The 13,359-nt window shown below is 47.7% G+C and overlaps 1 protein-coding gene across 3 annotated transcripts in view; it reads right to left on the bottom strand.

Moving 5' to 3' along the window:
- Window positions 1–3,739: 3,739 nt before the first annotated feature.
- The window catches only part of NOL10 (nucleolar protein 10), an 89,877-nt gene continuing 80,257 nt past the window's right edge, over window positions 3,740–13,359 (bottom strand). For 2 of the 3 annotated variants that reach the window (XM_061433314.1, XM_061433315.1), the window contains 3 exons: window positions 10,392–10,494; window positions 6,233–6,393; window positions 3,740–4,583 (listed from right to left, as the gene is read on the bottom strand). In XM_061433314.1, coding sequence (XP_061289298.1) covers window positions 4,193–4,583; window positions 6,233–6,393; window positions 10,392–10,494 — 655 coding nt within the window. In that variant the 3' untranslated portion in view covers window positions 3,740–4,192. The remainder of the gene's footprint in view (window positions 4,584–6,232; window positions 6,394–10,391; window positions 10,495–13,359) is intronic. The other variant, XM_061433316.1, reaches the window with a different exon arrangement.

Genomic DNA, 13,359 nt, shown 5'->3' with positions numbered 1-13,359 from the left:
CTGATTGTGGAGACCAGGAGTCAGAACCACCCCACGAAGCTGCTCCTGAGTTCCTGATCCCTTGATGCTGTTGGACAGCTGTTACTTTAAGCTACTATGCTTTGAGATAATCTGTTACACAGCAGTAGGAACCGCCTACTGATGGATCTCAGGCCAATGACCATCCCCTGTCCGACACCACTGTCTCCTTTTCTGGATTATCCCCAGAGGTGTATAGTCATGCTGGAATCTCTTTTTCAGAAACTCTTGATCTCACGTTTTTTATTCTTCTGTACACTGAAATTCCTATTAACGGTTCTATAGTCACTATTTCTGATTCCCTTTCCCCTCTTTTTTCCAGAGCTATTCAAATAGGCATTTCAGCCTGAAAAAGCTCTTGTCAAGTAAGAATCACTCCTTTTATTTAATACAAAATCCAACCTACAGTCCTCATCTAACTTGATACAACTATTCATTTGATAAATATCTATTAAGTAGCTACTGTGTAACAGGCATTGTACTAGATGACTGACAGATCAGATCAGTCGCTCAGTCGTGTCCGACTCTTTGCGACCCCATGAATCGCAGCATGCCAGGCCTCCCTGTCCATCACCAACTCCCGGAGTTCACTCAGACTCACGTCCATCGAGTCAGTGATGCCATCCAGCCATCTCATCCTCTGTTGTCCCCTTCTCCTCCTGCCCCCAATCCCTCCCAGCATCAGAGTCTTTTCCAATGAGTCAACTCTTCACATGAGGTGGCCAAAGTACTGGAGTTTCAGCTTCAGCATCATTCCTTCCAAAGAAATCCCAGGGCTGATCTCCTTCAGAATGGACTGGTTGGATCTCCTTGCAGTCCAAGGGACTCTCAAGAGTCTTCTCCAACACCACAGTTCAAAAGCATCAATTCTTTGGCGCTCAGCCTTCTTCACAGTCCAACTCTCAACATCCATACATGACCACAGGAAAAACCATAGCCTTGACTAGACGAACCTTTGTTGGCATATAGCAGTGAACAAAACAGACCAGAAAAGGGGGAAAAAAAAAACCCACTCCTATCTTTCCTTATGGAGTTTACATTCTGGTATGTGTGTGGGGGGGGCGGGCAATGGGACACACAATAAGTTAGTAAAGCATTATGCATATTTCTGGTAAAATGACATGATGTCTGGGATAAAATAGTTCAAAATAAAAGGCCAATGGATAGGAGCAGAGAGGAAAATAGACGAGCTTGTGTCATTGTCATTAATCACTTTCTAAACTTTAAAAAAAATTGTTTTTATTAATTTGTTTTTGGTTGCCTTGGGTCTCTGTTGCTGTGAGCCAGCATTCTCTAGTTGTGGCAAGCAGGGGCTACTCCTTGTTGCGGTGGACGGGTTTCTCATTGCGGTGACTTGTCTTGTTGCAGGGCCCGGGCTTTAGCTGCAGTACGGGGGCTCCGTAACTGTGGTGTGTGGGCTTAATTGCTCTGTGGCATGTGCAATCTTCCTGAGCCAGGGCTCAAACCTGTGTCTCCATGTCCCCTACATTGGCAGGTGGATTCCTATCCACTGTACCACCAGGGGGAGTCTATGTTGTTAATTATTGAAGCTGGACAATGATAGGTGCACGGAAGCTCTTTAAGCTCTCTTTGGCTTTGGTTTGGGTTTGAAATTTTCCATAAGGAGAAGGGGGCAACAGAGAATGAGATGGTTGGATGGCATCACTGACTCAGTGGACATGAGTTTGAGCAAGCTCCAGGAGACAGTGAAGGACAGGGAAGCCTGGCATGCTGCAGTCCATGGGGTTGCAGAGTCGCACATGACTGAGTGACTGAACAACAACCCCAGGATGGTCCTGATGGTAAAACCCAGGCCCCCAGCTTCAGGCTGGGCCTCTGGCTCGTGGACACCCTGCCAGCACCTTCTAGGTGGAAGACCAGGAGAAGCGCGGTCATGTTCTCAGGCTTGTGAGGAAGCGATCAGAAATCATGGAGCACAAAACTCATGTGACATTTTAAAAACACAAGGTACTTCGAAGATAACATGGGGTTTATAGCAGGTGCTCCAGGAACAGCCACTCTGAAGAGGAGGGGCTGTTTCAAGGGGTCCCTAGGGGAACAGTAGGGCCCAGAGGATGCGTTCTGCAGCTTTCTATCTACTCGGCAAGTTGTCTTAAACGTCCCTCACAGGTTCAGCTCAGGCTTCCATCTGCCCTTTCAGGAATCCCCCAGAGCGAACGCTGAGGGACACCTCACCCTGGGAACACCTTGGTACTAAGGAACACGCTGAGTTCAAAGGGTGTGTGCAGCGTGGGGGCAGGACGGTGCTGACAGCACTTCACGGAGCATTGCAGAGCCTCACTGTGCCAGGTGCTCACGGACGTGCGGGCCCAATGCGCTCCTCACCGAAAGGAAGGATCAGGCCCACTTTCAGGAGGAAACAAGACTCAGAGAAGTTAAACAGCCAGTGGACGCCCAGGTGGTAGCAACAGGGCTGGGACTGCCCACCGGGTCACAGGCTGGCCCCGATGCCCCCGGCTCAGGCATCCTGGATGGGCCCGCACCATCGCCCTGAACCTGCTGAGGCTCCAGACTTAGACAAGCCCTCACTTCACAGGCGAGCAAAGCCCCTTGGCCAGAAGCAGCATTGCTTCTGCAAACTCCCCAAAAGGTGTACTGGCTCCCCAAACCACAGGGAGGACCCCAAAGAAAGAAGGAAAAGGTGGGGGCGGGGGCCCGGGAAGGCCAGGTATAGGTGCAGAAGAGCCTGACCCCAGGACACAGGTCTGGAAATAGGTCCCTCAACCCCAGGGAAACACGCCAGCCGGCAGCGTCCTTCTTTACCTTCTTCTCAAACAATGTGGGAGACACAAGAGTCACAGGAAGCTGGAGCCCCGAGAAAAGACCAGGGGACGGGCCGAGAAAGGAATGGTGGGGGCCCTCTGGTACCACAACACAAGTCATGTTGGCTGCCCAGGTAACTGGAGGCTCTGTCTGGTGACGTGTCTGTGTGCACGCGCACACACACCCTCCAGGTAACAAGTCTTTCTGGTGATGGGTCTGTGTACACACACACACTCCACCCTACCCCACCACACAGACACATATACTCTCTCTTCTTTTTTTTCCTGGAAACATCCTCTCCCTCTCAGACCACAGAGGACCCCCGGGGTAACAAGATCTCTTTCTGGTGACATGTCTGTGTACACACACACCCCCACCCCACCCCATCACACACACAGACACACACACTCCGTCTCTCTTTCCTTTTTTTCCCCTGGAAACATCCTCTCTCACACCACAGAGGGCCCTCCAGGTAACAAGAGTCTCTTTTTGGTGACGTGTCTGTACACACACACACACACACTCTGTCTTTCTCTTTTTTTTCCTGGAAACATCTCTCCCTCTCAGACCACAGAGGTCACAGCCTGACCCGTGCTGTTCCCAGTCTGCAGGGCAGCAGAGACACGTGGTGGGGGCGGGGCTGTAGGAAGACGGGAGTGGAGACCGAGGAGTCGGAAGCAAGGTCCCAACAGGAGGGAGACGAGAAAGGAGGAGGCCGGCCTGGGTGCAGAGGCCTGGACCCCGGTGGCCTGAGGCGGTTACTCTCCAGCCTGGCTGTGTTCATTAGCGCCTTTGCCTTTTTGCTCCTGGCATCTCAACTTAGATTCTATCATTTACAACCCAAGAGTCACTATCTCAGGGACTCTTCACACATTCGCATACAAAGAAACCAAAGTCATTTTTCAAATTAACTCAAGGAATGGGTTTCTCTTCAAGAAACTGTTCAAATGAAAGCATTTATTTTTATACATGTTGTCTCCAGCCAGTGTATCTCTAATTGCACTTGAGACACTGGGGGAAAAAAAACCTGTATTTAACCCTCTGCCAAGTTAAAAGAATATCCAGTAGCTTCCACTTTCTGTTTTAAATGGCTATTACCATTTAATTTACATTCCCTTGGTATAAAAATATGTTTAAAAAAATCCCAGACCAACACATAAACACACTTACCGGCACATTCTTAAAAACACAAACCTGACCGAAGCCCATAGTCGGGAGAGACGGGAGTGGCCTCTTGGGGTGGGGGTGGGAGCCCAGCGGAGTTGTGGGTGGCAGCGGGCAGGGCAGACAGTTCCAGAAAACCCCGGGCCCTGGTCTGCAGCCCAGGAGACCCTCTCAGTTCACGGGGCACATCTCACAGTATTAGAAGACAACCACCTCTCACACTGGATTAAAACCAGGGGGAAGGAATAATGTTCTCAGGGAGCCACACGGCACAGAGGTGCCCCGGGGCGCCACATGGCCAGCGGGCCCAGCCCCAGAGTCTGACCAGAGGCCTGGGGACCACGGCCCGGTCTGGACTTCTCTCTGTAAATGCGAGGGTTCCCAGGGACTTGAGGGCTGCCCAAACCCAGCTGTGGCTAACATGCACAAATGAACGACGATCCGGCAGGGGAGATGCACTGAGCTCCTCGGGGTAACACGCAGGGCCTGCTCCAGAATCAGTGGAATGGCCGCCCCCGCCTGGGCCGGGACCTGAGATGGCCCGCCGAACGGCGCACAGCCTTCCTCTCCTGCCGGTGCAGTTTCTCAGCCTCCTGCTGCTTCTTCTGCTGCTCCGACTGAGAAAGAAGAGTACATGAGGGGAAAGAAAGAGAAAGGACGTGCCAACACCCCTTTCCAAGGGGCCATCGGAATGCCAACGGCACGACCAGCACCCTCAGCCTGGTTCCGGCAGGGACAGTGCCAGCACCACGGTCACTGTGAGGCCCAGAGCCTTAAAACCCCGGGGCCGGGGCACGGCCTGAACCACGCAGCTCGAGGCTGGCTCCTCAGCCCACACGCCACACAGCCCCTCACGGGGGAGCCAGCCTGAGGAAGATGTGATGGCTTTCCAAACGCCCACGACTTCTCTTGTGGAACTGTTCTTCGTTGACAAGCCAGAGCCATTCATCAGTTTACTCACATTGTCTTAACGACAAAAAAAGTCCTTCTGTGCCCCCAAACTGTGTAATAACCCACCCATGATTAACAATGCAGTCCCCCGGAGCTGGTTCCAAAGAGAATCAAACTCCCTTGAAAGGGAGAGAGCTACCACTAAACACTGATAAAGGCTCGGCAGACACATCAGTCAATTCCAAGTTCACGGCCGGAAGGGGCACATGAGTTCTGGGACGGCTGCTTTGAAGGCACTGTTCTCAGCACTCAGGTGAGAAAACCAGACCTCCTCCAGACGGTGTCACTCGTCTCCAGACGGTGTCACTCGTCTCCAGACGGTGTCACTCGTCTCACAGAAGAGAGCCACATTAGTGCAGAACCTGCGCTGAAGGGAAGCGACGCTTTGGAGTTCTAAGAATACAGCTCCATTCCACCGAGTCTGGTTTGGAGAAAACTAACCCCTAACTGTGAAGCTCAAAATAAAAACCTTAGCTGGTGGAACTGAAAGAAGGTCCAACTTTGACAGCAGTGGCGGGGCAACCACTTTCAAAGTTGCAAAATGGCGCCTTAGAGACACCTGCACGGCCTACCGGCCTGTGACCCGCCAGCTCCAGGCACCTGGGGGGTACTCATTCATATGTCTGCCTTGAAGAACAAGTCTCTGTGTTCACTTATTGCCGGATCATTCCACTTCTGTAAAGTGAAAGAGCTGGGAGGTGACAGAATCATGAGAAAAGAACATGATTTATAAGACCAAAAACTGATGACTCTTTCCTATTCGAGGAAACCCTTGGACTGAGATTCTGAAGCGTCGAGCACTTCTCCTATGTACCATTTTTCAAAGCCTTTTCAAAGTGACCCGCCCAGTGTGCTCCTCTGTAGGTCACCCCGGGGCGCGGTCCTTCCTGCCTGAGGCCAGCCCTGATCTCTCACTACAGGATGAGGAACCTCTGTCAGCCCCCTTCAGTCTGCCTCCTCCTGCAACGGACCACAGTGACTCTAAAAATAGAAACGGTATGCCGGTCTCCTGCTAACTAGACCTTTTCAACCGCTTTCCACGGTTCTTAAGACCACGGTTAAAATTTAACCTTGGACACGGCCCTGTTGGACAGCTCTACGTGCCTCTCCAGCTACGTGTGAGGCCACAGTTGGCAGCCCCGTGATGGCTGTGCTTCTCACACGTAGGCTCACTCCCACCCCACAGCGAGGCTGGAGGCTGGAACCCTGCCCGCCCCTCAGGGCTCTGCCTGCCCCTCACCCAGCTGTCCCTCACTCCTCCACTGGGCCGAGCCCCTGACACTCCCAGCCCTGGGCCCCCAGGAGCATGTCCCACATTACGATGAGGTGACTGTATGTGATCTCCCTCCATCCACGGGACTGCGACACCCACGGCCACGTCTGTCTGTTCTGTGTGTCCCTAGCACGTGGCAGAGAGCAGGCTGAGGCTCCTTTGTGAATGGAGAACTCAGAAACCCGAGGGAAACTGCAGGCTCCCTAGCAGACCAGATAATGGTGTGTCAGCAAGCCCCTGAACACTGCTTATTTAATATTCTGTTTCTTCATATTAAGAAAAGTGAAGTGTTCGACTCTGTGCGACCCTGTGGACTGTAGCCTACCAGGCTCTTCCATCCATCGGATTCTCCAGGCAAGAATACTGGAGTGGGTTGCCATTTCCTTCTCCAGGGACTCTTCCGACCCAGGGATCTCCTGCATTGCAGGCAGACACTTAACCTCCTAAGCCACCAGGGAAGCTCTCATATTAAGAAGCATCCCTTTAAAAATGCCTCTGGCCCAAGTAACTTTGGGAAATGAGGTACTAAATAAAGATAAACAGGGAGTGCTGGGGCTTTTAAAGTCATGAGCTGCTCTGCGTCTTTGATACAGACATCTGTCGTGGATTTCCCTTGGGGGTATGGTGGCAAAGCCAGCTTCCAGGAGCCCCACCTACATCTCCTGGAGCACACTCCACAAGGCCTGGCCCGTGGAGTCCCCACAAAGGCAGGTGTCTACGTGTGAGGTCAGAGGTAGCAGAGATCCCTGCAGAAAAACCTCTGTCCAGAAACATGTGTGTGTTCACTTGTGTCTGACTCTTTCGTGACCCCATGGGCAGTCCGCCAGGCTCCTCTGTCCATGGGATTCTCCAGGCAAGAAAACTAGAGTGGGTTGCCATTCCCTACTCCAGGGGATCTTCCTGACCCAGGAATCAAACCCAGGTCTCTTGCATCTCTTGCACTGGCAGGCTTTACTATTTTACCACTGCGCCACCTGGGAAGCCCCTGTCCAGAAAAAAACTGTCCTTATCCCCAATCTAGAGAAGAGCTGTATCTGCAAGATGCTGCCACTGCGTGACCGATTCGTTACGAGTTAAGAGCCAACCAGCTCCTTCTCCTCCCTGTTCCTGTCCTGACTCCTTCCCCACATCCATGGCAGTCCTATCTCGGGACACGGGGGAGGCTAAATGCAAAGCCCACACCTGCACCAGTACCCGGCTGGCCCAGGGCCCCTGAGGGAATGAACTACAGGGTATTTAAAAGTAGAATCTGGGACCTAATCCTAGTTTTGCCACTATGCAATTTTAAATAATATTAAAGCATAGGTTTTTCTCCTTCAATTTGATTCACATTTTAGAAAGTTATATATGAAAATACTTGGAAAACTCGAGATTTTACCTGAATATATCACATACCTAGTATAAAAGAATTTGTATTTAAAAAAAACCCCACAACAATAATTCCATAAAAATTCTTAAATAAAACTAAGATTTAATAGTTGAAATTCTATTAGTCAAAGGATGAAACAGGCATAAGCCAAATGCCAACTGATGTATTCCCCAAACTAGTTTCAAAGCCTCTGCTAGACTCAACCGCAAGGCTGTTTTAAGTACTTTCACTTAAATGTTTCGTTTTTGTGTTGCAGTTTAGTCACTAAGTTGTATCCAACTCTTTGCAACCCCATGGACTGTAGCCCACCAGGCTTGTCTGTCCAAGGAGTTTCCCAGGCAAGAATACTGGAGTGGGTTGCCAATTCCTCCTCCAGGGGGTCTCCCAGGCCAAGGGATTGAACCCATGTCTCCTGCATTGCAGGCAGATTCTTTACCGCTGAGCCATCAGGGTAGCCCTCTATTGTTTTTTGGGGGGTGGGGATGGGGGAATCAGAGCCATCTTATTTCCAGTTTACCACAAATCATAAACTGATACTGACCTCAGTACCTTTCAACTGGGGAAACGTGGTGCGCTTGCGTCCTCCCAGCTCACCCCGTGTGGCAGAGGGAGCTCGGGGCCGGGCAGCTGGGAGCTTGCAAGGTCTTCCCACAGGAGACCTGCGCCTGCCGCCCCCTCAGTGTCGTGAACTTCAGAGGGAATTAGGAAACGTTCGAGGGTACACAGAGAATCTCTAAGAAACTAGGCACAACGAGTTAGTCTGAACACACAGCCAGTTTTGGCTTATTTAAATGAGAAATGTAAGATGCAAGTTTGCTGTAAATGGAGACAGTTAACTGAAAAGCTTCTTACACACAGAATAAAAAAGTTCTAATGGGAGGAGTGGGAAGAGGGGGATTTGGGAAAAGGTAATCAAAAGTACAAACTTCAGTCACGAGATAAAGGAGTATTAGGGGTGTGATGTACAGTGTGAAGACTACAGTCAAAACTGAAAAAAAACAATATTTTTTCTTTTTCTGCTTTTTTTTTTTTATCTATATAAGATAATGAATGATAACTAAGTAAAAAATATGCTTATCATTTGGCAGGCCTTCTGACGACATCAGAAAGAACTGTCAACAACCAGAGATGAATGAGCGGACGTTGTGAACACATTTCTCCGAAGGAAATGTATGAATGGCCAATAAGCACATAAAAAAAAATGCTCTACCATTGTTAGTCATCAGGAAAATGTCAATCAAAACCATAGTGAGATACCACTTCACACCCACAAGGATGACTACAATAAAGACCGACAGTAACAAGTATTGGCAAGGATGAGGAAAAAACAGAACCCTCACAGACTGCTGGTGGGAATGGGCAATGGTGCCATCGCTCTGGAAAACAGTCTGGTCGTTCCTCAAAAAGTTAAAACAACAAACAACCCTAATGTCCACCATCAGATTCAGGGATAAGCAAACTGTGGAAAGGGCTTCCCAGGTAGTTCAGTGGTGAAGAATCTGTTGCCACTGAAGGAGACATGGATTTGATCCCTGGGTCTGGAAGATCCCCTGGAGAAGGAAATGGCAACCCACTCCAGTATTCTTGCCCAGAGAATCTCATGGACAGAGGAACCTGGTGGACTATAGTCTATAATATCGCAAAAGAGTTGGACTCAACTTAGCGACTAAACAACAAAAAACTGTGGTATATTCACAGAATTAAATATTACTCAGTCACAAAAATGAATAAAGCTCTTGTACATGCTGCAACATGGATTAGCCTTTAAAAACATGCTAAGGTAAAAGAGGCTAGTCACAAAAGAAAACATGTTGTGTGATTCTATATATATACACAATGTCCAGAACAGGCAAATCCATAGGCTGGGACATGAGTGGGTGGGGTTTCCTTCTGGAGTGATGAGGATGGTCCAGATTTAGATGGTGATAATCGAGCACAGCATTTGGTGACTACTAAAAACTCTGGGAGTTGATGATGGACAGGGAGGCCTGGTGTGCTGCTATTCATGGGGTCGCAAAGAGTCGGACACGACTGAGCTACTGAACTGAACTGAACTGAAAAACCCTGAACTGTATATTTTTAAAAGGGTGGATTTTAGATACTTGTACTATATCTCAATTTAAGAAAAGGATCAGAAGCGAAGTCTTTGTCATTCTTTTCCTCTTTGTGACAACACATATTAAGCGAGAGTGACTAAATGAGAAAAAAATTTTTTTGAAAACTAAAACCATGGAGCTTCTTCACTCATCTGTTCATAGCAAATATTTAAAGCAGCGTATTCCTCCTTCATTGTATGTCAGGTGTCATCAAAGGTGGATTAGAAATGACTGTGGTTAAGTCAGTTTAGAATGGGACCTACTGCGGATAAAGTAATTTACCTCCTGAAACTACCCACCCTGGGCAAGCTGACTGCACTGTGATGAACACATTAGAAATCACCAGTTCTTATCATCTTCAAGTCCATGTGAGCCTCAACTATTCTTTCACAGTGGTGGATGGTCAGGACTTCTGTTTTACAAGGTCCCACCTCAGGTGGCCCAGCAAGCCCGAAACCATGCTGCGGCTCTTCACCAACAGTACCGAGCCTGGGGTCACGGGGGGCCTGCCTCCCTCGGGACACCAGACGGACGCCTGGCTCTGCCAATGCTCTGCCCTGCAGTGTGCTTGCAACCCAGGAGGGGCTCCGGCTGCAGGCAAAACATGCCCAAACAGCACACACTCCCTCAACAGGGGGAAGCTTGGAAGGCAGCTCTCAGGTCAGATACACACAACACTGATGGAAGCCTCGTCTTCCTTCTGTGAATTAAAAAAGAACACGAGAAAGCAACTTACCTTCTTTAATGTAAATGTCAGTTGTTTGCTGCCAACCGTGGTGTCGGATACACTCAATGTTCCGTTTTTCGCTTCAAGTTTCAACCGGTCTTCAAGGGTTTTACTGCAGGAAATTTAAGAGAATGACACATTAATTAGGGTTATGTTTTGATTTCCCATTAGAAACAAGCTTTAATTAGAATCGATCACACAAAGAATGACCTTTTACACATGTGGTAAAGACAGAAAATGGCATTTGTTTAACACAATCAATGGACAGAATTGCAGACACTCAAACCGTCATTACTCAGACTCAGCAAATATACAGTAGAAACAATGGCTGTCCCAAACACCCACTAATTAAGTATTTTAAGTGGTGGTTCCAAATATTTCAGTGCTTGCTATTTATGTTACTAAATCACATTTCTGAAGCCAAAATGCAAAGGAGCCATATTTCTGAAGCATGTAATTTACTGTAACGGTCAGAGGCACTTAAGCTGCTAAAGCATTTTATATTAAATCCAGGCACCAGTTAGGTATGTGAGCATCTCAGCAACTCATTCACCTTCTACACAGCAGTGAACACAAGCAAAGCCTTTTGGGTCAAGCCACAGAGAAGTGCTAGGAGAACTCTGACTTTTCCTTCACTCGGTCTTAGCTTGTGGACCACACTCATTACCCAGAGTACAAGCAACTTGACACGTGAGATCATCTGATGACATGGAGAAAACAAAAGCAATCACACTGGGGATTTGACTCAGCCTGATTCAGGGCTACCTCTCCTTTCAACTTCGTACGTGACTTGCTTTCTGACACAATTTACCCCCAATTCAAATTTCATTTCTTGATCATGTTTCTAAAGTCTCTCTCTATAATCTTTGTCCTTGTTATGGTCTGCTGTGCCTGGCAACTCAGTGCATCTACGACAGTCAAGATGTTGATTCTGAATTTAAATTTAGTACCAGTTATATAACACTTCATTCGGACACGACTGAGCGACTTCACTTTCACGTGTTCTTTATAAAAGCAGATCAGCGTTAACTTGCTTTAGAGAGAAAAAACAGAACTAAGCCTAAAGATAGATATTTCTAGTAAGTTTTAATGTTAGCTCTAGCCCTTCTGCATGTGTGCGTGCTCATTCATTTCCAACTCTTTGTGACCCCATGCACTGAAGCCTACCAGGCTCCTCTGTGCATGGGATTCTCCAGGTTAAGAATACTAGAGTGATATGATTCAAGTGAGGAGATGCCCACGTCCAAGGTGAGAGAAACCCAAGTAGGACGGTAGGTGTTGCAGGAGGGCATCAGAGGGCAAACACACTGAAACCATACTCACAGAAAACTAGTCAATCTAATCACACTAGGAACACAGCCTTGTCTAACTCAATGAAACTAAGCCATGCCCGTGGGGCAACCCAAGACGGGCGGGTCATGGAGGAGAGATTTGACAGAATGTGGTCCACTGGAGAAGGGAATGGCAAACCACTTCAGTATTCTTGCCTTGAGAGCCCTGTGAACAGTATGAAAAGGCAAAATGATAGGATACTGAAAGAGAAACTCCCCAGGTCAGTAGGTGCCCAATATGCTACTGGAGCTCAGTGGAGAAATAACTCCAGAAAGAATGAAGGGATGGAGCCAAAGCAAAAACAATACCCAGCTGTGGATGTGACTGGTGATAGAAGCAAGGTCCAATGCTGTAAAGAGCAATATTGCATAGGAACCTGGAATGTCAGGTCCATGAATCAAGGCAAATTGGAAGTGGTCAAACAAGAGATGGCAAGAGTGAACGTTGACATTCTAGGAATCAGTGAACTGAAATGGACTGGAATGGGTGAATTTAACTCAGATGATCATTATATCTACTACTGCGGGCAGGAATCCCTCAGAAGAAATGGAGTGGCCATCATGGTCAACAAAAGAGTCTGAAATGCAGTACTTGGATGCCATCTCAAAAACGACAGAATGATCTCTGTTCGTCTCCAAGGCAAACCATTCAATATCACAGTAATCCAAGTCTATGCCCCAACCAGTAACGCTGAAGAAGCTGAAGTTGAACGGCTCTATGAAGACCTACAAGATCTTTTAAAACTAACACCCAATAAAGATGTCCTTTTCATTATAGGGGACTGGAATGCAAAAGTAGGAACTCAAGAAACACCTGGAGTAACAGGCAAATTTGGCCTTGGAATATGGAATGAAGCAGGGTAAAGACTAATAGAGTTTTGCCAAGAAAATGCACTGGTCATAGCAAACACCCTCTTCCAACAACACAAGAGAAGACTCTATACATGGACATCACCAGATGGTCAATACCGAAATCAGATTGATTATATTCTTTGCAGCCAAAGATGGAGAAGCTCTATACAGTCAACCAAAACAAGACCAGGAGCTGACTGTGGCTCAGACCATGAACTCCTTATTGCCAAATTCAGACTGAAATTGAAGAAAGTGGAGAAAACCACTAGACCATTCAGGTATGACCTAAATCAAATCCCTTATGATTATACAGTGGAAGTGAGAAATAGATTTAAGGGCCTAGATCTGATAGAGTGCCTGATGAACTATGGAATGAGGTTCGTGACATTGTACAGGAGACAGGGATCAAGACTATTCCCATAGAAAAGAAATGCAAAAAAGCAAAATGGCTGTCTGGGGAGGCCTTACAAATAGCTGTGAAAAGAAGAGAAGTGAAAGGCAAAGGAGAAAAGGAAAAAATATAAACATCTGAATGCAGAGTTCCAAAGAATAGCAAGAAGAGATAAGAAAGCCTTCTTCAGCAATCAATGCAAAGAAATAGAGGAAAACAACAGAACGAGAAAGACTAGGGATCTCTTCAAGAAAAGCAGAGATACCAAAGGAACGTTTCATGCAAAGATGAGCTTGATAAAGGACAGAAATGATATGGACCTAACAGAAGCAGAAGATATTAAGAAGAGATGGCAAGAATACACAGAAGAACTGTACAAAAAAGATCTTCACGACCCAGATAA

The sequence above is a fragment of the Bos javanicus genome, chromosome 11 (assembly GCF_032452875.1).
Source record: "Bos javanicus breed banteng chromosome 11, ARS-OSU_banteng_1.0, whole genome shotgun sequence".
NCBI classification, from domain to species: domain Eukaryota; kingdom Metazoa; phylum Chordata; class Mammalia; order Artiodactyla; family Bovidae; genus Bos; species Bos javanicus.
The sequence above is the reverse complement of the archived record's forward strand: the minus strand, read 5'-3'. Positions and strand labels throughout refer to the sequence as shown.